We start from the raw sequence: 25,361 nt of genomic DNA, 5'->3' as shown, positions 1-25,361 counted from the left end.
ATTTACATATGAAAGATATTTATTTCATTAATAATATTTCAATTTTTATTTAATTGACCTTTGGTTTCCTAAACATTTTTTTCATTTCATCAGGTATTTATTCCACAAAGTAGTAGCATAAAATTGAAATGCCATGATATCCCTGTTTTAGAATTATTATATTATGTGACATATGAAATAGTTTTCAGATAGTGCTGAGCTGGAATTGCATTCATCATTTATCCTGAAGATTATCTTTTGTCACATGTACACAATTAACTTGAAATAATTTAATATCATAATTTTAAGATTAATTATGCTAGTTGTTGTATGGTATTATTATGTACTTGCTGAAAGACATGGCTCAATATTTTGACAATTGACAAGCCACATTGATTCATCCTGACTGGAATCTGGAATGGAGAAGATGCATACAGGTGGGTAGGAATGAAGATAGATGGACAGCGTAGCTTTAGAATGGGAAGGAGTTTCCTTCTGAGGAATTTTGAGCAAATCAGCAGACTTTTAGATGTGACTGCTGGGGAGACAGCAAAAGCAACTTTCATGTTCCACAACCCATGTGTTCAGCCCTATTGTCTGAACCAGAGAGAGAATGATAATGTATACATGAGGGAGCTGAGAGATTGTGAGCAGATCCTGCCAATGGCACTTTTTTTTTAATGGCCAACTTCTTTATGGAATGATGGACACATGATTTTCACTTGTTAGATTGGTAATACATCATGCTTCTAAAACATGTTCTGGTCACAAGTGAGATCCTATTTAAGAATCCATGAATAAGAACTTTTGTATTTCAATTTTACCATAAAAACGAGAAAAAAATTCTGCCTTGCATCAATAAATTGTACTAGATGTGGAAACCCTTTCAATTGTTTTCTAAATTAGTGAAACTAACCAGAGTCATGAATCAAAATCACCTAAAGACTTAAAAATTTAAAATACACATGTGCCCAATTGCCCAGCATATGTCCAATGAATTGTGGTCCTAGGGGAAGAATTGGAAAGGCAGGAATATTTTACTGTTTCCATATCAAGAGAGACATCTAGTTTCCATCTATAATAAAATTAAAGAAACAAAAAGCCAACAGTATTCTAAAACAGCACAAAGCAACAATAAAGATATGTGGTATGAATAAAAAGCTGATAAAATGACAAAGTTTCCATTGTCATTATCCCGTGTCACACTGCCATGGCACCGGCCATTCTGACTATGCTTTGCCTCCAATATACCACCCAACTCACTTTTAAACGCACTAGTGCTTTTTCTTCCTATGGTCTAACTCCAGAAAATAAGCAGTAAGGAAATGGAAAGGTCACTGCAACCCTGTGACTCCCCTTTGAGTTAACAGTACTTCAGTTTATGGTCTAGATACTTCTCACTGCTCAGAGAAGCAGGGAACCTGATGAGGTGGGCTGGAAGAGGAAGATTGATTTGCTGCTTTACTCCAATGGTTCACCAGCTTTAGTATGCATCAGAATCATGTGATCAATTTGGTAAAAAGAGATTGCTGCTCTATGAAGAAATTTCTTCAATCAGAGTAGGGTTCTGAAGCCATAGGTTCAAATTTTCCCAAGGAATGTGTTCATGATCACCACAAAGACTACAATTTGTGAACCATTGCTTTACTCTTTACTTACACACTTGAGTGGCCAGAGATGTAAGTTGTCAGAAACACACTTTATTATCCAACCTACAGAAGAGCCATGGAAGGAAAGTTGCACTGTCATTTCAGAGATACCTTTGCATGAATCATTTGAATTCAGACCATATGAACCTTACTGCTCGGGCATAACAGATTAAATCTTTTCCCACCCTACCTTAACCTCAAGTCACTGTATTCTCCAAGGCCTGCATCAATTTCTTCCACTAAATAACTCATCAGTTACGGTTGGAGAGGTCATCAAAACAAATTCTAAACGAATTAAAATTCATTGATTTAGCCCAAGTCCTTGAAGAACAGCACTGCAAAATTCAACATAATAATTGAGACAAACCCAAATTAATGGCAAGCCTGTGGCATGTTTTAGGGACTGAGAAAGCTTAAATATTGTCAACATGACCACATATACATCATGGGGGTTATTAATATGCACCACAATGGCAGTTTTATAGGCACAGAATTTCATAGGGAAAGAAATCCAGCTAGATATCAAATGTGCATTCGCACATGTCTGTGTGCAGGCACCAGTGAATAAACTTGTTTAGTCAAAGTCTATAATTTAAACATGTATTATTGAAGTGCTTAATATTTTAAATGAGCATTTCAAAATTTTTTCCCAGAGAAATATTATATAAACATTTAAATTATTGAATTTGTAAGAAATAGTGTTCCTTAAATATAGGTATAAAGATTTCTATTTTTGTGGAATGTCACTAACTTTATGGGTTGATTGCCTTGGAGACATGCCTGTGATTGTTTAAGTTTTACCATTAGTTTATCAGAAACCATTTTTTAGTCTTGGAACAACTCATTTAAATGGCACTATTAGTTAAATAGCTGATTTGGTATCTACCTGGAACAAATACACAGCTTTCACTCCTTCCAGCAGTCACTCGTTGGAAATGCATTATTGGAAAATCAGTCCACTTACAAGGCTGCTGTCACTTTTACCATAATGGATTATAATGTACACTCAGCTGCATAGTCTGCATCTGCAAAGGCTTCCATCCATTTTTCACCCACATGAATTTTGAGTCATTTTTTTCTAAAGCAAAATTTTTTTCCAAGTGCATGTGGCATTACACTGTCCTATGAATGGGGCAGAACAGTTTGCTCTGCAGTCAGATTCATCACCATGCATCAGTACACAGGAAAATGAATGTCAGCCTCATTATCACTCAGGACTGGAAACCTGGAGGCCCTTACAATGCTAATACTTTATACTCTCTCTGCTTCTATCTAGTTGAAGAACAGCAACAACTGGCACACAGTAACCAGGCTGAAAGTCACACCGCTGTTGATCAAGGAACAGCCCAGCAACCCCAGCAAGAACAGAAGCAAGACTATGGAGACCCAGGTCTTACACTATAACTACTATCACATTTAACCCAATAATTATCAACACCATTTCAGTGTTCAACACACTTCTCAACACTCTTGTGTGGTTATTAATTGTTTAGAGAAACTGCATTAGGTTTCAGGTTTCCAGGTGGGAAAGATTTATATAAAGTAGTGGGGAAAAAAATCCATGAACAAGCCCAGGAGACTAAATGCTGCAATCACACATCCAGGGGGTAACAGAACAGTTGTCTAAAATTAAACTCAGCTTTTGTTTGATATAGAAAGAGCACCTTGACCAAGTTAAAAGAGCTGGGAAGGCTGCTTTGGCTGATAAGACACCACCAAGGCATGCTGATAACTTAGGAAAATGGTTATGTACCTAAGACCTTGTACTGATCAAAAGTCAGCCTGAGATGTGTTTTTTGTCTTAATACAGTATTTCACCATCTCAGGCTTAACTTTAGCCCAAAAACGAAGGTGGATAGTGTCAATAGCATCTCTCCAACAGAATGCTTGGTATAGATTTTGGTAAACAAAGCAAGGAATTCAGTTGAGAAATGATGTTTAAGGGGATCTCTTTTTAAAAACTCAAGAGATCATCATGCTAAGAGAAATAATCCAGGCTTAGAAAGACAAACATCGTGTTTTCTCTCATGTGGGAAACATAGGTTTATATATATTCACATATAGGATTAATGTGTAAATACATATAATATATATATATATATCATACATTTATAAGATGGATAAAAGGAGAATGTTGACAAGAATGACGACAGTAATGAAAGTTGAATATGAATGAAGTACAATGATAAATATATAGGAAATGCCATAGTAAAACCTGTTTTTTAGGGGTGATAATTCAAAGAATTAATTTTAAAATGTGAATTTGGGCAATGTATATAGAAATTGTCCTTTAACTTATATTATGACTTGGTATCTGTAAAATACTGGCAAGTCTATGAATCAGTACAATGTGTATGTAAAGGAGTAGTGAGTATTGTTACTGTACAGATTGACTCCCTCTAAATTGGGATCTGCCCCTCATCAAGGACTACTTCAGTGAGCAATGAAACACTTGGACAGTTCCAACGCCATGCATATGTAAAATGGCATACATTTAGTTCTGGGACACAATTTAAGAGCAGAAATGAGCCATTAGCTGGGTGGCAGAGAGTCCATTACTTTGGCTTTCCAATCTCGATATTTTTATTTATTCAGAATGTGATGATAGGTCTAAGATTTTTTAAAGACAAATTATGAGAAAACATTAAAATGTACAAATTAAAGATATTATAATACTTTGGAAATGTATCCCCTAAAGTCACTTCATCATTCATGTTGCCACTGAAATGTAGCCTGTATTTTCAAATCTATAAGCACAAATATGATGGTACTTGTATTTCCTTTATACATCATAAATTTTGACAGGTGTTAAGTCTACTATTTTAATGCTCCCAAATCTCTCTCTTCTACATGCAGCTGTGATTCAAAAACTGGCAGAGCAAATGAGCCAGCAGTCAAGGAAGCTGACACTTCTGCAAAAGAAGGTTGACAATGTCTCTCTGGCTGCAGATGACATGAGGAATGCATACCTCTCCCTAGAAGGGAAAATCGGTGAAGACAAAGGCAAGCAACTCCAATCTCTTCTAAAAGGTAAAAGTAAAACAAAAGGAAAAATTCATTCAGTTAAGACACAAAACCCATTACTCACTGACATTTTCTCCTGTCACTTTAGATCTTTGCCACAGATGAGATAGTAAAGAAATGGGTATTTTTAAAGGGGCAACTTAAAATATGTAACTTCAAAACAATTGGAACTTGTTTATCAAAGTATATTTTGTAATACTCACTTGTTTGTCACTTCATACTTAGTTATAGCATAAATTGTATTTAGTTAGAATGAGCCCACAAGTCCATCACAATTGTTAGAAAAAAAGTGACCTTAGTGTTGCAAAAAGGAGCACATAAAAGGGGGGAATGTTATAACAGTATCATAATGTAAAGCCTTTAAAGGACTAAATGTCAATAACACCAAAAGAATGGCATTTAAGTTACATAAGATAAAGTCAAGCACAGTTTGGAGAGCTACCCTTCCTACACAGGTACTAACATGAAGCCTGGTGACATACTTTTGTAAACTCAGAAACTTAAATGAATGTTTCTTTATCAGTGAGTTGTAGAAATGCATATGGAAAAAAAAAAAAACCCCGGTCATGAACATGATTTTGAGCTGATTTTCTGCTTGGTGTCTTTTCAAATAGTGCTACAATTTGGAGATTTCCTCTATCATTTTTCCCAAGGATATCTTAAAGAATGAAAGCTAGGGAGCCAAATACATTTTAATTTGTCCTAATGTCCTTCAGCAGGATCCATACTGATCTTATCTATGCATAGTATTTCCAGCTTGTCAGTCATACTCTGACCTTCTGATCATGTCAAAAAATTTTGTCAGATTGAATTAAACATCTTTCAGCAATTTTTAGCAGCTAGCTAACTCAATAAGGCTTAAATTTTATTTTTCCTTATCAGTGTTCAAAATACTGTGGGTGACTAATATGAAGTTATAAATTCAAAGAACTAACCCTCACAGGTATAGAAATTTTATTGTATATAATAAAATTTTGGAAGCTGTGAGAATTGGACATAATTTCAACTAACCAGAAATGGCTAAATTAGTCTCTAGAAAGTACAGACATATTTGTACTATGAAGTAGTGCCTTACAACTGCCTCACATTTTAAGCTGCCGAATTTTACTATCTGTATAGGATATAGATACACATTTACAACATAGTTGTTAAATAGATGGGTAACTGACAAAATGCTAGCCAATGCTTCTGGCTTGTTAATGAATAAAAAGAAAGGGCTATTTTTGTATAAATTCTCTCAATTGTAGCTATTTAAACATTTCTAATTTACCTTTTTTTCAAAGTTTTCTGCCAAGTATTAGTGAAAGATTGTAGGGAGACACTGTAGCCCCGCCTCCTAGGAGCCACTATAGGTGTGCCTGGCTATGCGCATGAGGGAGTGGTCAGGGGAGGTTCAGGATAATGCGTGGGGAATTCTTTTTTTTTTTTTTTTTAGATTTATTTATTATGTATATAGTATTTGCTTGCATATATCTCTGCAGGCCAGAGGAGGGCACCAGATCTCATTATAGATGGCTATGAGACACCATGTGGTTTCTGGGAATTGAACTCAGAACCTTTGGAAGAGCAAGCAGTGCTCTTAACCTCTGAGCCATCTGTCCAGCAGGGGAATTCTTAAAGGGTGGCAGACACATGGGGAGCCCCTTCTCTCTGGCCTCCTTAGCTTGCTGCCTCTGGGCACTCTCTGACTTGTGCTTGAGCAGTATTACTTGAATAAAGATATCTTAACCTGTAACTTCATGTTATAAATGATAGTTCATAGTTTTTAGATTTTGATTCTTCTGTGCCTTTCTGTATTTAGCAACCTTAAACTTTAGACAATATATTTCCAGTAATATAGCTTAAAGGGTTTTTTAATACCAAAATAATTAATATCAAGATGTTCAAGGAAGACATATTCTTCTAAATGTTCTCCTTTTCAATAATTTTTATGAGAGTCTTCATGTGTGCTAAATGCTTTGTAAAAATGCAAGACCATGGAGCCCAGCTTGGTGAAGTGACTACATGAGTGATGTATCTGCTGGGGTGATGATGGTTCACTGTGCGCAACTTTCATTTTTAAAATTCCTTTTTTACTTAAATCTCATATGATAATCAATGTGCTTTTTGTACATTTTAATGAACATCTCTTCTATTTGCAATTATTTGTAGCTAGACTTTATAAGTGTCTTTTATTTTTCCGGTTGTTTCTGTAGAGAGTGTTTTTGTTTGGTTGGTTGGTTTTTAGTTTTGTCTTATTTTAGATTTTTCAAAAATTTGCTTTCTACTTAAGTCATTTGAAATAATCCAGGCCTTTCCCTCCCACTTAGTTTCTTTTTCTACCTCTCCCCACCCCATCCCATCCCATTTCTTTCCACAGTCCTCCCTCCCTCCCTCTCTCTCTCTCTCTCTCTCTCTCTCTCTCTCTCTCTCTCTCTCTCTCTCCCTCTCCCTCTCTTATTCTCTCTCTCTGTTTCACACAGCCTCAGTATGTTTTCAAAATGTTTTGAATGCTGGAAACCCTAAGTGTTCACTATTGGCGAGTTTCCACTTTTTATACCAAAGGTTAATGTCATGTTATAAACATATCTTAAATTCCTGTTTTATTGTGAGTTTCACTAATTTCACTATTTGGTATTAGAAGCCATTGTTACGTTTTATAGATATGCATATTTCCCTTCAACTTATTGAATTTTTCTTTGTGATTTGTTAGCATTCGTGAGTTCATAATGTAAGTGCTGTACCTAATTACTAGACACTTGGCAAATTGGTCATATACTAACAACAGGTATTTTACTCAAACAGAAAGCCCAGTATGATTTATTTTCATTCACAACTAGACCTAGGATTGCTGTAGAGTGGTCTGTGTCACTGAAATTAATAGCAGTTCCCTTTTGTCTTTTGCCTATGGAACTATTGGTTTGTGGTGTTAGTGTGTTCTACATGGTAATACATTTTTCATGTCAGATTTAGTGGTCAAGAGAGTGATTATCTCTTAAGAATTCTAGTAAATTTTCAAATGTCATAAATATATGTAGAGGAGAATTATTTTCACTAGTACCTGTAGTTAGTGCTTTGTCTTAGAATTTTAGCCTCTTTACAGTTATGTCTTTTTAACTCAAAAATATGTATGTTTACTATTTATTATCTTGTTCTTTGTAGCTCTAAAATCAAAAACCATTGATGATCTACTAAGGAATATAGTAAAAGAACAGTTTAAGGCCTTCCAAGATGGCATGCAGGAAACCATTGCCCAGCTCTTCAAGACTGTGTCAAGTCTATCAGAGGACCTGGAAAGTACCAGACAGGCAGTTTTACAAGTGAATGAGTCCTTGGTTTCAGTAACAGCCCAGCAAAAGTTTGTTTTAATGCAAGAAATTCAACCCACATGGAAGGACATCACAGATTTAAAGAGTAGCATCACAAATGTCAGGCAGGAAATGGCCTTGGTCTGTGAGAAGCCTGTCAAGGAACTAGAAGCAAAGCAGGCTCAAATGGAAGGAGCTTTAGGAGAGGAGCACTCACAACTTGTTCTGTACCACCAATCCCTCAATGAAACTCTCTCCAAAATGCAGGAAGCATACTCACAGCTGTTCTCAGCTCAACAAGTATCAGGAACAGAGAATGTTGCCATTGAGGAATCAGACAGCAGTAATGCCACGAAGTATATCTCTATGCTACAAGAGACAGCAAGCAAGCAAGGTCTGATGTTGCTGCAGATGTTGGGAGATTTGCATGCCCAAGAGAGCAAGATCAGCAACCTCACTATTCGTTTGGAGATGGAGAAAAAATCAGTCAGGGGAGAATGTGAAGAAATGCTATCTAAATGCAGGCATGACTTTAAATTTCAACTTAAGGACACAGAGGAGAATCTACATGTGTTAAACCAAACATTGTCTGAGGTTATCTTTCCCATGGACATCAAGGTGGATAAAATGAATGAGAAGCTCAATGATTTGACCTATGACATGGAGATCCTGCAGCCTTTGCTGGAGCAAAGGTCGTCAGTTCGACAGCAGGTTATACGTGAACCAAAGGAAACCACAGTTACACGCAGAGAACTACAAAACGTGATTGGTGCTATCAACCGCCTGAATGTTCTTACTAAAGAACTTACAAAAAGGCACAACTTACTCAGAAATGAAGTGCAGAGCCAAAGCGAAGCCTTTGAAAGAAGCATCAGTGACCATGTCTTGGAAATGGAAGATGGCCTAAATAAGACAATGACTGTCATAAACAATGCCATAGATTTCATTCAGGATAACTTTGTGTTGAAGGAGGATTTGAGCACTTTGACAGATAATCTCAAGCTTCATGAGGGTAACCAAAATATAGAATCCATTTTGGCATTTATTTCTGAGTTCCAGCGTCTGAATGATTCTATTCAGACTTTGGTCAATGACAATCAGAAGTATAATTCTGTTTTGCAAATTGCTAAAGCCCTTTCAACTACTTCCAAAGATAAGAAATTAAGTCAATTAAACTTTCAAAATATTTATCAAATGTTCAATGAAACCACTTCCAAGGTGAACAAATGTCAGAAAGACATTGGTTATTTAGAAGAAAATGTACTCTCAGCAACAAAGATTGCCAAAGAGTTTGAAACTCGTTTACAAGGCATTGAATCTAAAGTGACCAAGACACTCATACCTTACTATATTTCATTTAAAAAAGGTGGCATGGTATCAAATGAGAGAGATGCTGATCTTCAACTGAAGGTGTTAAATTCCAGATTTAAGGCACTGGAAGCAAAATCCATCCATCTTTCAGTGAGTTTCTCTTTGCTTAACAAAACTGTTCATGAGCTTTCTACATGCTGTAATGCTTCCTCAAGTACAGTTGGGCAGGATGATCCCTTACCCATGTGGACCAAAGGCCACCTGCCAGACAGTCTCACAGAACTTGTAGACTCAATAGTTAAGATAAAAACTCAAGCTGCTCTATCTAATTTAACTTCACATGCTGATCGATTGTTGTCTGACAGTCTGGCAAATATGGTCAAACCTCAGAAGCAGGTAAAATTGCAGAAGAAACCCAACGCACTTAAGAAATCAGTGAACATGACTACCATCCTGATAGGCCGAACACAAAGAAACACAGACAGCATCATAAATCCTGGTAAGCTGGAACTGAATGACAACTTTGAACCTTTTTCATGCTATAGGTTACATGCTGTGGTGCAGATCCTACTCTTATAGCCAGGCCAGAGGCAGAGTAGGGTAATGCAAGGTGATGGATGCACTCTATTGCATCGGATTGAATGTGAGTTAGGTATCAATATGCAGGGAAACTCTAATAGACACCCTGTCTACATGATTCAACTCTTTCTAACAGACCACTATAAAACAATTAAACACTTTTCCTGTAAAACATCTCAACAGATGGCTAGTTAAGAAATTTATTATGCACCAAGTTTCTTAAAAAAAGACCATAAATTAATTTGTGCCTTACTAGGTACAGTATGAAATAAGTACTCAATGGATCTCTATCAAATGACTTAAGGGAATATTCAGGAATTGGATTTGAGTTGGCCACAGAAAATCATGAATGTGAAGAAAAAAACCTACACTTAGATACAATTTTGTAGTGAGATATCTTTGAAAGTTCAGAGCAATGGTTTGGCTGTTGTGAAGTTACAATGCAGACATATGAAGTTGATGCAATGCCAAGCATTGTCTGTCGTACACACTAACACTAGGACACAAGTTAGGCCCTTACTAAGTAAATGTGGGCCCACACAGTGAGCGTAAGAAGTAAGGAGAGATGGTTGACAGGGGACTTCAAAACTGTTGTGAGGTTGTGGTCAATAGAAAATAGGAGCAGTGGAAAGAGTGAGGACATGAGAGTCAAGTCTTGATTCTGGTCCTCACTGTAGCACTAAGTTTCGCCTTTAGTTAAAACCTTTAAGAAAGAAAAGCAAAATGACTCACCCTTCTGCATTTACTTCTGCTGGCAGGATTAGATTGCAATAGGTGATTTACTGGGGTCATTGGGAGAAATGTACTGCAGTATATCCCTGTGAGAAACACACTGCTCACAGCCTGATGGAAGGAACTCGCAGAGGAGAGAAACACATTCTGCAGTTTTGAAACAGGGTAATGAGAGAATAGCAGGACCATCAACAGATGTTGCTGACTGCTCTCAGTTGAGTGATTGACTTAATATTTGATTGAGGAGCTGATAGGAAATAACACAGCTCTGACTTTTGTTTTTGTTTTAGTGGGGCCTTGATAAAATTCCTTCCTATGTATTTATTTATTTATATATTTATCAATCAAATTTTGTAGTCTTCTCTCTCTTTTTTTGTTTTTGTTGTTGTTGTTGTTATTGTTGTTGTTGTTTTTTGAGACAGGGTTTCTCTGTGTAGCTTTGGAGCCTATCCTGGCATTCGCTCTGGAGACCAGGATGGCCTCGAACTCACAGAAGTCCGCCTGTCTCTGCTTCCCAAGTGCTGGGATTAAAGGCATTCACCACCAACACCAGGCATGTAGTCTTCTCTCTCAAGGTTAAGAATTCAAACTTCTTTATTGTATCTCAGTTAAGACAACAATAATACTGCCAAGGCAATAGAGGCATTGGCTCAATTCCAAGTGCAATGTGGCAATCACTTTTGATGAATTCACTTTCTAAGGAAAGGGGTCCTTTCAACCAAATGTGCATTTGCTCACCTGTCAACTTGGCCCTCCAGCTGTGGGCTATAAACTGGTGGCATTCTTTGGACAACTGAACAAGCAAGGACTTTATAAGATGACAAAACCAGGGGTGCTAGCTAAAGCACCTGAGGGGCTAGAGAGATGGCTCCTAAGGTAAGGTGCCAGCTATGAAAGCCTGTGACCCTGAGTAAAGATCCCCAGAACCCATGGGAAAAGCCAGGCATGGCTGTAAACATCTGTAACACCAGCAGAGTGGACCACAGACAGGTCTCTGGAACTCTCACTCACCACACACTTTAGCAAAAGTTGCAGGTTCGGTGGAGAGACCTGGAATCCCCAAAGAGTAAGATGGCGAGCCATTGATGAAGCTATCCTGATGCCAATCTCTGGCTCATTCAGAGGCACAAGCTTTGTTACTCACAAGTGTAAACACAAGCACCTGTATACACACACACACACACACACACACACACACACACACACACACACACACACACATTTAACACAGAGAAAGACACAGAGACACAACACACATCAAAATAAATAAATAAAGTCATTATAAAGTAAAAATACATCATTTGATACACCTTTTGCCAATTGTGGTATGTAATAGCCAGGACTTTGGCTAAATTTGTGTCTGTCCTTTACACTTGATCTTAACCAAAAGAGCAAGAAGTAATCAATTTGGCTATGTCCTTTGACTTTTTAAAATGGTTTTTCAAAACAAGATTTCTCTGTGTGGCCCTGGCTGTCCTGGAACTCTCTCTGCAGACTAGGCTGGCCTTGAATTCATAAAGATCTGCCTGTCTCTGCATCACAAGTGCTAGGGTTAAAGGCATGCACCACCCCTGCCCAATGCCATTTTTGGTTTTAGTTTTTTACTCGTTGCTCGTTGGGGGCCCAACACCCAGATTCCAAATACATACATGAGGATTTATTCTTACTTTTGAATGCTCAGCCTTAGCATGGCTTGTTTTTCTAGACAACTTTTCTTAAATTATCCCATCTACCTTTTGCCTTTATGGTTTTACCTTTCTCTCTTTCTGTGAATCTGTTCTTTCCTTCTTATTATATGTCTGGCTATGTGACTGGGTGGCTAGCCCCTGGCATCCTCTTCTCCTCCTTTTCTTGATCTCCTCTTTCTCTCTGTGTAGTTTTGGGGCCTATCCTGGCACTCGCTCTGGAGACCAGGCTGGCTTCGAACTCACAGAGATCTGCCTGCCTCTGCCTCCCGAGTGCTGTCGATCTCCTCTTTCTATTCCTCTTCTCCTCCTATTTATTTTCTCTGCATGCCAGTCCTGCCTATCCTTTCTCCTGCCTTGCTATTGACTGTTCAGCTCTTTATTAGATCAATCATGTATTTTAGGCAGACAAAGCAATACAGCTTCTCTGAGTTAAAAAAATGCAACACACTTTTGCATCATTAAACAAATATTCCATAGCATAAACAAATGTAATACATCTTTAACTAATAGCCTACAAGGGTGCCGTTTGACTTTTGATATTGTAGGGTAGAACACAGAGCTACATTTCTTCCACATAACTAAAACCAGAGGATAACACCATCGTTTTTGGAACCTCTTTATCATATTATTCATTGTTCATATTTTATAAATATTTATAAAAATGTGATGGGGGAAAATCTGTGTATCAGTTTTAATTTTCATAAATCATGACTAACTTTGAGGCCTGACACTAACACTACAAAATTTTATACATTATTTATTAACATTCTCTCACTGCAGGATTTGTAGATGTACTAGTTATGTTGCTTTATTTAACAATACATACAAGACAGGTATTACCATTTTATTTTGAAGAACCAGGAACAGTCAGAGATTAACCAAAGTATCCTCCAGTTACCAGGTGCCCTAATCTACCGCCTCAGCCTCCATCCTCAGCTCTCACCTGCAGAAATGGGAGAATGTATTCCTGTGCCTTCTCCCTTCTGCCTCTCTTCCCTGTTTTCCATGCTCTTTAGAATATGGCTGTAGCTGAGTGTTCCATGTGGCCAAAGCTGATAATCCTGGGAGTTTCCTTTATCAAGGATTCAAATGCTGATAACTGAGACCTCTGTTGATGCTACTGAAATCTTGCTAATGATTTCAGTTTGACTTTCTCATGACCTGGCCTGAAAGTCTCATGAGTTATTCATGAAATCTGCCTTTACCTGATGGTAGTGAAAGGGAAACGCCACATTCAGTTATGCTAAATAAGGTATCTACCAGGCCATTGCTGAGAAGCTATTCTGGCTTAGCTGCTAAACACTTGATTTGTTTTTATACAAAACTCAGATAGATATCAAAGAGTTATGCATTTTAATTTCATGTTTGAAGGTTTGTTTGTACAGCAATTGCCTGACTTATCCCTGGAGAGAGATTGGCTGCTTGCCCTCCCAAGGGCAACAGAATCCTCAATATCACTGTGGAGTGGGCAGACTTCCTGTTCAACACTCCACAGTGTTTCAGTGTAGTCATGTAACAAACCTCTTTTATCCATAATTACTCCTGTACTCCAAAGGAAGACTTCAGTGTACAGAATATTTGGCACTGTACCAACGTAGTTTTCAAAACTCATCAGTGTTCTGAATACAAGCAAGTTAGAAGAGAAAGCTTAGTGAATACTTAACTGTTTTCACCACTCTAAACCATTTCTAGTATTTGTGACTTCATAGAGACAGTTGTGATGACTACTGGACATTGAATTTATAACCAAACCTCAAATCTTTCTTTTTATGCCATTTATGTTTTAAACTAAATCATCTATAAAATAACTTGGCCACCTTACAAGTTTATTTTCAAGAACATGAAATAATCTACTTATGGCACAGTATCTAGTAATTATTATATGATGCAATTTTTAGCTGTGATAAATTTTTATTATTTCACCCAATATTTGATCTGTATCTACTTACATTTACCACTAGAAATTGTGGATTTAATTTTTAATCTCATTGTTTTCTTTTTCTATCAGTTTCTGTCTTTTAGAAGTCATTGTTTTAAACTCAGTACATGCACAGGTGTGTGTGTGTGTGTGTGTGTGTGTGTGTGTGTGTGTGTGTGTTTGATGTGTGTGTGTGTAATGTACCTTGTGAAATAACGGTGAAAAAATAGACTACAAAGCATAATGACTTAACTGTGCAAAACCCTGTGCATTGATAAGCAATGGAAAAGTATCTGCACATGCTTCTTGTTCTCTTGTGGTGCTGAGGATTGAACTCAGAACCTATGAAAAGAAAGTGTTCTACCAGTGAGCAACATTCTCAACCCTCTACAAAGTCTTTGAAGAATTCTTTCCTTCCTTCAAGAGAATTTTCTATTGCCATGATTTTCTGTATTACTTAAAATAAGATTTTTAAGTGCACCTTAAAGTATATTTGACAAAGATGACCTCTGTATAAAATGACTAACTGTAAGATACTTCAGTTATAAAGGCTGATTGAATTTAGTACTCATTTATTTTAGAAAGTCTGAGAACCACACACATTTGGTTATGCCCTGGAATCCCTACAGTCTTAGAATTAGTGTGTCCTCAGCTAAAATGTATTATAATTTAAAAAAGAGTAGGATCAGGTATAGCAAAAAATTCAGGAACACTCAGAAAATCCATGAATACACTTCTTTGTGCTTTCTCCATGAAGGGGCCAATGTCTTTGTGCTCTTTAATAAAATACGGGAAGATGTCACACTATATGCACAATATTTCTTCCAAGACAAGCCCCTTGGATCCATCATGGAGACATGTGCTTCTTAACAAGCATAGAAATCCATCCTCTGAAAAGATGGTTGCTCAGCAGGAACAATCCTTGGCAGACAGGGTTGCTCAATAGGAACAACCCTGCATTTCAAAGGCCAATTCTAAGCACAAAGCAACTTTTAAAAATGGTACAACTCCTCAGTTTCATTCAGGTATGTCTTTACCCTCTCTTTTCCTTCACATATATATTGTTTATACAGACTAACAGCTTCCATCATGACTTTTTAATACATATTTATAATGTGTTTTACTCATTTCGCCTCTCCCTAATCCCCTTCTATTTTTCAGTTAGCCCACTTCTTTTTTCATTATCAATTAATTTTTTATGTGCATGGAAGTCTTAAAGACAATTTTTGTGTTAGAATTGGTTATGGGCCTGATTATAGTCCTATCTACTAGGAATGGCTTCTCCTGTTCCTATAGATAAAACATCAGAGTTGAAGACAGCAAGTTTAACAAGAGTTAAATGAACAAGTTTCTGTTCATGACTTCTTGGGAATGAAAAGAGTCCCTCACCTTCTGTATCATCTCCCTTCCCGTGGAGACTAATGACAGATGAAGCAGGAAGGCTGGCAGATTTGACAACTCTCTCATACCAGGATGTCTGTGACTAGTCAGAATCCCATGTGTTCAATGGTTCTGAAATAAAGTTTGCAACATTTGTTCTGATGGTGTGGGGGGGGGGGCAGAGACAGAGAGACAGAGAGACAGAGAGACAGACAGAGACAGAGAGAGAGAGACAGAGACAGAGACAGAGACAGAGACAGAGAGAGAACATTTGGCTGCATCTGTCTACTCACCAACTAGGTTTGCATGTTTGCCCCCAAAAGAATCAGGAACTCTCACAACAGTGCACTTCTGCTGACACCAAGACTTGAAAGAAAATTGATTACTAAGTCTTCTGTACACCAAATACAATAAGTACATTTTCTTGTAGATCATTAGTTGCACTTTTTTATCTGAAGCATGGTAAAATAGCATTATATTTTGTGTATTGATGATCAAATCATTTTTTAACGTTAGACAACATCACCAAGAAAATTGTTTTCTACCCTGCATGGTTTTAAGTATTGATTCACACTTCTCAAGCTGCAGAGATGGCTCAGTGGGTAAAAGTACTTGTTCTGTAAACATAAAGACCTAAGTTTGAATCCCCAGCACCCACACAAAACAGTGAGGCATGAATGCATAAGCCAATGACCCCTGCATTGCAGTACAGATAAATGATCCCAAATGCTTTCTTTTCTTTCTTTTTTTTTAGTGTTTAATTCATATTTTATTAGAACTTGTGGTTGGAGTAATGTCTTTTTCTGATTATTTTTTATTATTTTTTTAAATTAGTAAGAAGCTTGCTTCACATGTCAATCCCAGCTCCCTCTCCCTCCCCTCCTCCCCCACCTCTACCAACCCTCCCAAGCTCCCCATCCCCCCTCTGCTTCCCAGAGAAGGTAAGGACTTCCATGGGGGATCTCCAAAGTCTGTCATATCATCCCAGACAGGGCCTAGGCCCTCCCCCATGTGTCCAGACTGAGAGAGCATCCCTTCCTTTAGAATGGGCTCCCAAAGTCCATTTGTGTGCCAGGGATAAATACTGGTCTACTACCCCCCCAAAAGCTTTCTTGCCAACCTAGATTGCAAATAGAACTGAATGTTCTTCAAAACAACATTTGAAGGGTTAAAAAATGGGTGCAAGAAAACATTATCAAGAACAACAGATGGGATGTGAAAGAAAAATAATTATAAAAATTAACGTTTCAAAGGAAAAGCAGTAAAGGCAGAAGAGTATTTCAATACATTTATATGTTAGTGAGCACAATATGAGTAATTGAGTAAATTCAAATACTAAATATGAAGGTGCATCTTGACACTTCCCAGACTCGTAGGAAGGGAATGTGAAATATTTCTAGAGTAATGGAAGTTTAAGTATTATATAATAAACGGGGAAGCAGAATGGAACTGAAATACCCCCATATGTATGAGAGTGGAAGGGTTTTATCGATCACTGGAATCAGGATGAAAAATAAAAAAGTCAAAAAGGTGGGAGCAGTCACCTAGCAACAAAAAATGCACAGTGAATGGCAGGCTGCTTTCACCTGTGTGCTGGGAAACTGGCCAGAGGCAGCAGGGCAGGTCCCCCACTAATCCTTTTGAAACTCTATTGCACCATGAGCAGGGATCACAGTCAGTAGCCCTTTGCAATATTATTGTTTCAATCAGTGGTTCTCAACCTTCCTAATGTTGTGATCCTTTAGTACAGTTCCTCATGTTATGGTGACCCCAACCAAAAATTTTTTTGTTGCTACTTCTGAACTGTAATTTTGCTACTGTTATTAATTGTAAATATCTGATATGCAGGATATTTGATATGTAACCCCTTGTGAAAGGGTCATCGGACTCCCAAATGGGTCATGACCCACAGGTTGAGAACTGCTAGTATAAATGAAAAGAAGAACAAGTGAGATGCTGATGCTAAAACAAAATTAAACAGTAAGGTCATAAAGTAAACTAATAGTAATAATGTGTGTATAACCATGTTTTAATAAATTACACAATCTATTGCATATGTAATAAGTAAGAATAATGCAAAAGGACACGGTGTGCTAGTTCAGTCATGAAATTCCTATTGAATAAGCTCTGATTGAGTGCTGGGAAAGAGTAAGTGGATGGAGTCTAATTTCAAGTCCGTGCCCATCTTGAGGCAGTTCACACATGGAGCAGGCAGTTACAGGCATGAACTGCAAGCATTCATAAAGCCCAGGTGCTCTGAAATGAAAGAGATCTCTATTGTATTCAAATTACCACCGACCTTTATGAAATGTTACAACAGGATGAAAAAAAGACTGCAACTGGAGTGCATATTAGAGTTCAATATGCAGAGCCCCAGAGGTTCCTGAATTATCCCAAGACAACAGAGAATTAATTTTCATCATGCTCTGTGTAGTGAAATTAGCACTAGAAGATTAACCATGCTCCTTGCACAAGACAGTAGAACACCGAGTTGGGAAAACTGCTCAGCTAATTGTACTTATCTCCATTGCACCCTATGTGATCTTGTGAAACTGTGAAGACAGAATTTGGATAAAGAACTAACCACCAATTTAAACTTTCATTAACTTGTTCATTCATCCTTTAAAGCTTTGCCATTTTGTATATGTCACACACTGTGTGAATTCATGGTGATGTGTCTAAGGAGTAAACTGTGAGCCCTGATGTCATAAAGTGTGAAAGTAAAGACACATGAGCAGTTATGGTCAAGTGTGATAAGTTCAATAAGAGAGCATGTACAGTATCAGGTAATAATTGAGAGAGTAAAGGTAGGAGCAAGGAGGACAGAAGGTGGTGAAATTGTTTTTATTAGAGTTCCTTTTTTATGTTAATTCCAGAACAAATTGTTTATTGAACACCTAACCATTTTAAAAGTATATAGAAATAAAGGACAATGTGAGTCGTGAGATGTATTAAGTAGAGTTGCAGAAAGCTACAAGTAATTCCTACTGCCATCCTATTATCAGCCATGCTTGCCTGTATGTGAGGCCAAATACCTGATAGGGTGCCATCACATGTTTCAGCACTGATTAGCTAATTAACATAAATGTGAAAAATGCTCTCAAAGCTGGGATGTATCACTGACACATTCACACAAAATAAAACAAGCCAAGGTTTCCACAGACAGATATGGCAAGTCAAGGATAATGTCCTTGATTACTGTCAGTACTAATCATAAACACATATTCAAATTAGCTGATGTAGACTTTTAGAGCCCTTCAATAATGTCAGAGTACAAACGACCTGCTGTAACAAAATTTGAGACAGGTGCAGAGCTATATAAGACCAGTGACTCATTTTGCATTTGGAAGACATGTGAAATCTCTTCAGAAAGAGAAACTAGCAATTGCCATTGTAGTCTCTACCACCAAGATTCAATTGGCATAATGTGTCCAGTACTGGGTGTCATGGATATTATATCTTAAAATGTGAGTTACTGTGTCCTTAACTTGAAGTCCAGAAATACCTTAAGTAGGAAGTGAGTCAAAGAATGCAACGTAAAAGAGAAACTGTGCAGACGGAAGTTTCTGTCTTGCCCCATCCTGCAGCCATTCAGTCCCAAATAAACACCAGAGGCTTATATTAATTATAAACTGTTTGGCCAATAGCTCAGGTTTCTTATTGGCTAGCTCTCTCTTAATTATTAACCCATTTCTATTAATCTGTGTATCGCCATGTGGTCTTGGCTTACTGGTGATGCCCTGGCCTCTTGCTTCCTTGGCAACTACATGACATCTCCCTGAATCTGCCTACTACCTTCCCCTATCCCTGTTTGGATTTCCCATTTGGCTAAATCCTGCCTGTTCATTAGCCAAAACAGCTTTATTCATCAACCAATAATAGAAACATATATCCATAGCATACAGAAGGGCATCCCTCATCATTAGCTATTCACAAAAGCCAATATATAGAATCTGCTTACCTGCTCATCACTAGATTAATAGATAAAGAAAGTATGTTGTCTGCCAGGGATGTGGCTCAGTAAATAAAGTGCCTGCCATACAAGCACAAGGACCTGAGTTCAAATCCCCAGGATCCTTGTAAATAGCCAGGCATATCAGTTTGTTCTTGTAATCCCAAAATTGGGGAAGTAGAGGCTGGAAGATTGTGGGATTCATTGTCCAGCCAACATATCTAAATCAATGAGATACAGGTTTAATGAAAGGCCATGTCAAAAAAATCAAGTGGGGATTGATGAAAGGAAGACAGCCCACAGCAACCTCTGACCTCCACATATACACACATGCACTCAGTAACACACCTGAACACACACACATGCTAGAAAGGTGTTTTATGCACACACAGTGGAGGCTTATTCAATTGTAAAAAAAAATTAAAATATGTTACATGTAGAAAACTAAATGGAGCTGGATGTCACCATGGTGAGAAAAATAAGCCAGACTCACACAAATGTAATTTCCTTCACATTTGGAGTCCAGCCATTATATATGAAGACACAGCAGGGATATGTTTAGGAGACAGGGGAGGGAGATTCCAAAATTTAAGTGATCAACAGTCATAAAATTTGAAATGAGTGAATTTTAAATTTAGATTACTGCCACAAGGTGGTGCCATAACAGAAACTGTGGCAAGTAAAGAGGGATTCTTGCAGCATTTTCTCTAAATTTACATAATTTTGCATTACGCTTAGACCTGTTATTGTAAATTGAAGTTCTAGCAAAATTAAGTTATTTTGTTGCACTGTATAAACTGTAACCTCCGGAACAGTAAACTAAGTGTGTTAAGGTTCTACCACATTCTTTAGTTGCTTTTATTTCTTTCTTTGTAGCAATATACTGTGATTTATTTGACAAGCTGAATCACTGGCTATTAAAATGCACTTTAATTTTTTGAGATAAAATTAAACTAAATTGAAATAGTATCACAAAAGCCACTTGAGCAGTGATCTTTGTGGACACAGACCAGAAAGTATGGACCTATGTAAATGAGTCCCTTAGTGCTGGTGAGTATGGCCAAATTGTCCAGTCAAAGTGTCTGGCAATTTAACTGTCAACCAATACTTGATCTTTTTATCAGATACCTGTATCAGAATATTTGTCTTTTTAAAATGTTTCTACCTGACATAAACTTGGTTTAATTATGGCTAAATTTATTATTACTTAGTCATAGTAAGTCATATACAGTGTAGTAAGCCATCCACAGCAATGTTGAAGATGTTTAAAAACCTACAGAGAGTTATCATGGTTTGGGTCAATGAATTGTCAGCTCATATCATTAGCCATTTTCCATTTTTTAAGTGGAAATGTTCTTGTGTGTGACCATCAGATACTTTCATGTACTACAATACAAGTCACTAAATTTGTATGTTAAGATTTTTCTCTTAATTTGTCACTCATCAAAACTTTAACTTTCAAAATAAGATTTTATTTTCAGGTGATCAAATATGAAAGTTTTTTCCCCTTTTAATGTTAAAAAGGTAAAGCTGGAAAGATAGTTCAGAGGCTAAGAGCATTTACTAGGCCACCAGGAACACTGGTTCTGTTCCCAGCACCTATGCTTGGCAGCTCAAAACTGTGTACAGCTCCAGTTCCAGGGAATCCAAATTCCTCTGCTGGCATGAACAAGAATCTGTACACATATGGCACACATAAATTCACTCATGTATGCATATGAACACATAAATGTTTTAAACAATAATACATCATCAAAATAAAAAAAAGGTGTCTTTCTTTTCTCGTGATTTGAAACCTTACCCTTGTTGTTTTCTAGTTCAAATATGCATAGTCCTGTGTTTGGATAGTTATGTTCTGTTCCAAAGTTGACCAAAAGTATAATATACTCAAATGCACTTGCTCACAAATTATCCTGACGACATACAAGGATGTCAGGTAGGAGGGTTTTGCATGAAGTCCCATCCCCAGCCTGATGAGTGCCAGAGATAAGAGATCTGCTTGAAGTCCCATGCGCACACTGGTGAGTGGCTTCAGTCTAAAGACACATTTTCTTTGTCTCAAATTCAGCATTTCAACTATCCTGCTGCACAGCTCTTGTTTGAGATGAAAATACAGTTTTTTTTTCTGTGATTCCCTTTCAGTAGCACAGGAACATTCCAGCTGCAGCAGCTTCCCATGCCAGAATGGCGGCACGTGCATCAGTGGGATAGCTGGCTTCATCTGCGCTTGCCGGCACCCTTTCACGGGTCACACCTGCACTGTGAAGATCGCGGGAGAAAATGCCCTAGCACCAGGTACAGGCCTCACCTTCTCATGCTTCCCAGTGCCACACACAAACGCATGAAGGAAATAGTTGTGAAAGACCATTTGTGCCTTCTTGGCCTGCTTTTCCTGTTTTCTTCACTTCTGTAGATTGGTGTTAGTTGTACATTTACTCTGAGAGTGCGGCACTCCTGGCCCCGAGGCTGCTCAACCAGACAGAGTACAGGCAGGCAGCTGACACCCACAGGCAGTTCAGATCCCACAGGGAAAGGGAAGAATTAACTCCTGAAAGCCACCCCATGACCTAGACACACACACACACACACACACACACACACACACACACACACACACTAAATTTTAATGTAGCACTCCTGACTTTTATACAAGGAAACGCGTGCAGCGTTTAAAATACATGATCTTTAGTGGCCACAATATTTCAAATCAGGCTTTACCTATTTCTTGTGTTCAAGAGTACATTTTAGTCCAATTTTAATATTTCCTAAGTGTATGTGGCATTAATTATACAAATACTTGCTTTTGCCCGCTTCTCATTGATGAGAAAGACTTTGTTTCATGTCAGTCTCAGCTTCTAGAAATTATACAGAAACTTGTCTCTCCACCTGGAGGCTTCAATTCCTGTGGGGAATTCCGGCTTGGGATAATGATAGCGTTTAAATCCTTCTCCTGGGAATGTAAAACAGTATGTAGGTGACCTTGGAGGTATTTCTACAAGAGAGTTGAGGGATGTCACAATCTAAATGAAGAAACTGAGGCTCCAGGAGACTGAGTGTTTCCACGTACTTTAGCCCACAGTGGAGGCAGGCATCCGGACACATGGGCATTTTTCAGTTTGAGAGAAACCTTGGTGCTTCTGCTAAAGACCGTGTGACCAAGATAAAATGAGAACTATAGGAAGAAAATCAAGATAAAAACCTGAAAAATAACTCTGCCATGTTTTTCCTTGAACAGATTTTTCCAAAGGATCTTACAGATATGCTCCAATGGTGGCGTTTTTCGTATCTCACACTCATGGAATGACAAGACCTGGACCTATCCTGTTCAATGATCTAAGCGTCAATTATGGGGCTTCATATAACCCAAGCACTGGCAAGTTCAGAATCCCATACCTTGGAGTGTACATATTCAAATATACTATTGAGTCATTCAGTCCTCATATCTCAGGGTTTTTAGTGGTAGATGGAGTAGACAAACTTAGATTTGAGTCTGAAAATACTGACAATGAAATGCCCTGTGATAGAGTGTTGACTGGGGATGCCTTATTTGAATTAAATTATGGGCAAGAAGTGTGGCTGCGTCTTGTAAAAGGAACAATTCCAATCAAATACCCACCTGTAACAACATTTAGTGGTTTCTTGTTATACCGAACCTAAGATTGTCTTCGAGGTGACTGTCTTCTTTTTATGTATCCTTGGATACACATCTGCTCTGTTGTGGTATTTCTACACTAAACAAGAAATGTCTTTTAAGAGTTGAGATGGGTATTTCATAAAATGGTTTGGATAGCCTTATAGAAAGGGATTCTTTCTCCTATGGAAATGCAAAGGCACAGAAACCCAATGTGTACGCTACTATAAGCATGCCTACCTATGCTCCTTCATAAGGACTCTCTCCAGTGTAGAATAAAATGTCAGCCACACACTATTGTCAGTCACTGCAGACTTGCCAAGGAAACTTAAATTTTGTTATATTCTCTGTATATATCCTTAGGATGAGAATTTCCTAGAAAAACTAACTCAAACAATTCAAAGGCAAAAAAGTTCATTTTTCAACTTTTACATTTGCTTTATATTAAGTTGATCAGTTTTATATACTAACATTTATATTTGTACTCAAAACTAAGAAAAGTGAAGTAGAAATATGAAATATGTTTAAATATTCTCTTCTCAAAATTGGAAAATGGAGAAATGACCAATGCCTATTTGGACATTTCCACTTAATTGTGCAGATATCAATGTGTATTACTTCTCTGCCTCCATTACATAACATCTATGTGAAGACAAGCACAATGCTTTTTGACTCGCATTCTTTTATTATAATATTGTGGGGGAAACTGGGCTTTCCTTTCGTGGACTCTTAGTCTTAAAAATAAAGGATTTTAAAGATGGATGCTGTTGGAAGTGCAAGTGCCATTTCTTTAATGTCTGAGCAAAAAGTAACAGCTTTATATTTATGCAGCTGGCGGGAGCAGAGAGACAGAGAAGAAAAGGAAAAATCATGAACATTTCTTCCTTTGTCCACTTTTCATCTATATAGTAAGGGGCGTAGTTCGAACATATATACGTAAATGCTTTTGCACTTGTGTAAGCACACATGTGGAGGCCCCTGGCTGATGTTGGGAATTACCCTTGATCACTTTTCCACCTTATTCATTGATACTGAGTCTTGCAGTCTAACTCAGAGTTCTAGGATATGGCCAGTCTATTCAACTTGCTCTGTGGTTCCTCTATTATCAGGATTAAAAACAAGTATAGACACTCAACTATCTGATGCATTCTGAAAATGCTCACTCTTGCCATTGAACTCTTAACTACTGGGCCATATCCCTAGGCTTTCATGCCCTTTTGAATTAGGGTTAAAGAAAGCTGTGTGTTCAGCAATGGAGGCCCAGAAGCAGATACCTGGTGGAAAAGTAGAGGTTGTCAGAGAAAGAGTGAAAAAGCCCAGATCGATGAGAAACATTCCCAGGCTCTTGACAAATATTCAAGAAAGAGAAGCTCAGCATTTGAGGTCAAGTAAAAGAGGCACAGTTCCTCCATGTCACCATCAGCAGCAAAAGAACTTCCCAGAGAGGTTTAGGGACTAAAGTGAGGCCAAAGTAATATTCTCAGTTCCAACAAAACTATTGGGACTAGAGCTGGCAGAGTTGAAAACTTACTAAAGACCTTTTAGTTTAATGAAGAGGGTTAGGAGGAGAAAAGCTTCAGCAGGAAGTAAGGTCCACTGGAAAACATGGGTATGCGCTTCTCTGAAAGGACTAACGCTCATGATTTCCACAATAAGCATCTGTGAATTGTGGGTGGAGTTTGAAGGTATTATCTCAGAAACGGATGGTCCTTTTCAGCTCTGGCAGGATTACAATCGCTAAGGTAAAATTCTACCCCACGAGGATAAGAAGGTAGGGTGAAATTACTGTAAATATGGTCTCGTTTCTTTTGAAAGGGTCACCCAGTGTCTGGGGGAAGGAGTAAGAACTGTACTGGGGGAGGGGGTTTTACGAAATATAAGTACATTACCCCATTAAGGAGACAGGTATTTCTCCCATCTTCTTGGTGTGTCATCCCTGAATCAGACTCCTATAACAAACTGATTGGTAGACAATCTGGAATGATTCTTAAGGAGGAGACAATAAAATGCAATGTTCTAATTCTAGGGACAGATCTTGTCTCCACCTAGGGCCAAAGGTAGAACTCAGATTTCATTCTTTTACCATTAATAGGCTTCAACAAACCCCTGATACCCACACCCTTCCATATGACATGTTAAATACCCAGGAGGCCAGGAGGGGGAGTTGTGATGTTTTCCTTCTTAGTGTTATCAGGGAAATGGGAGATGAGAAGTATACTGGCTATGAGGGA

The 25,361-nt window shown here is 37.9% G+C and overlaps 1 protein-coding gene across 2 annotated transcripts in view; it reads left to right on the top strand.

Annotated features, from left to right (window-relative positions):
• The window catches only part of Mmrn1 (multimerin 1), a 47,753-nt gene extending 24,597 nt beyond the window's left edge, over window positions 1–23,156 (top strand). The window contains exons 4-8 of one of the 2 annotated variants that reach the window (XM_035448451.1): window positions 2,905–3,018; window positions 4,485–4,658; window positions 7,794–9,749; window positions 21,645–21,794; window positions 22,735–23,156. In XM_035448451.1, coding sequence (XP_035304342.1) covers window positions 2,905–3,018; window positions 4,485–4,658; window positions 7,794–9,749; window positions 21,645–21,794; window positions 22,735–23,156 — 2,816 coding nt within the window. Of the gene's footprint in view, window positions 1–2,904; window positions 3,019–4,484; window positions 4,659–7,793; window positions 9,750–21,641; window positions 21,795–22,734 lie in introns of both variants that reach the window. The other variant, XM_035448450.1, reaches the window with a different exon arrangement.
• The last annotated feature ends 2,205 nt before the right edge of the window (window positions 23,157–25,361 follow it).

The sequence above is a fragment of the Cricetulus griseus genome, chromosome 8 (genome assembly GCF_003668045.3).
Source record: "Cricetulus griseus strain 17A/GY chromosome 8, alternate assembly CriGri-PICRH-1.0, whole genome shotgun sequence".
Lineage (NCBI taxonomy): Eukaryota > Metazoa > Chordata > Mammalia > Rodentia > Cricetidae > Cricetulus > Cricetulus griseus.
The sequence above is the reverse complement of the archived record's forward strand: the minus strand, read 5'-3'. Positions and strand labels throughout refer to the sequence as shown.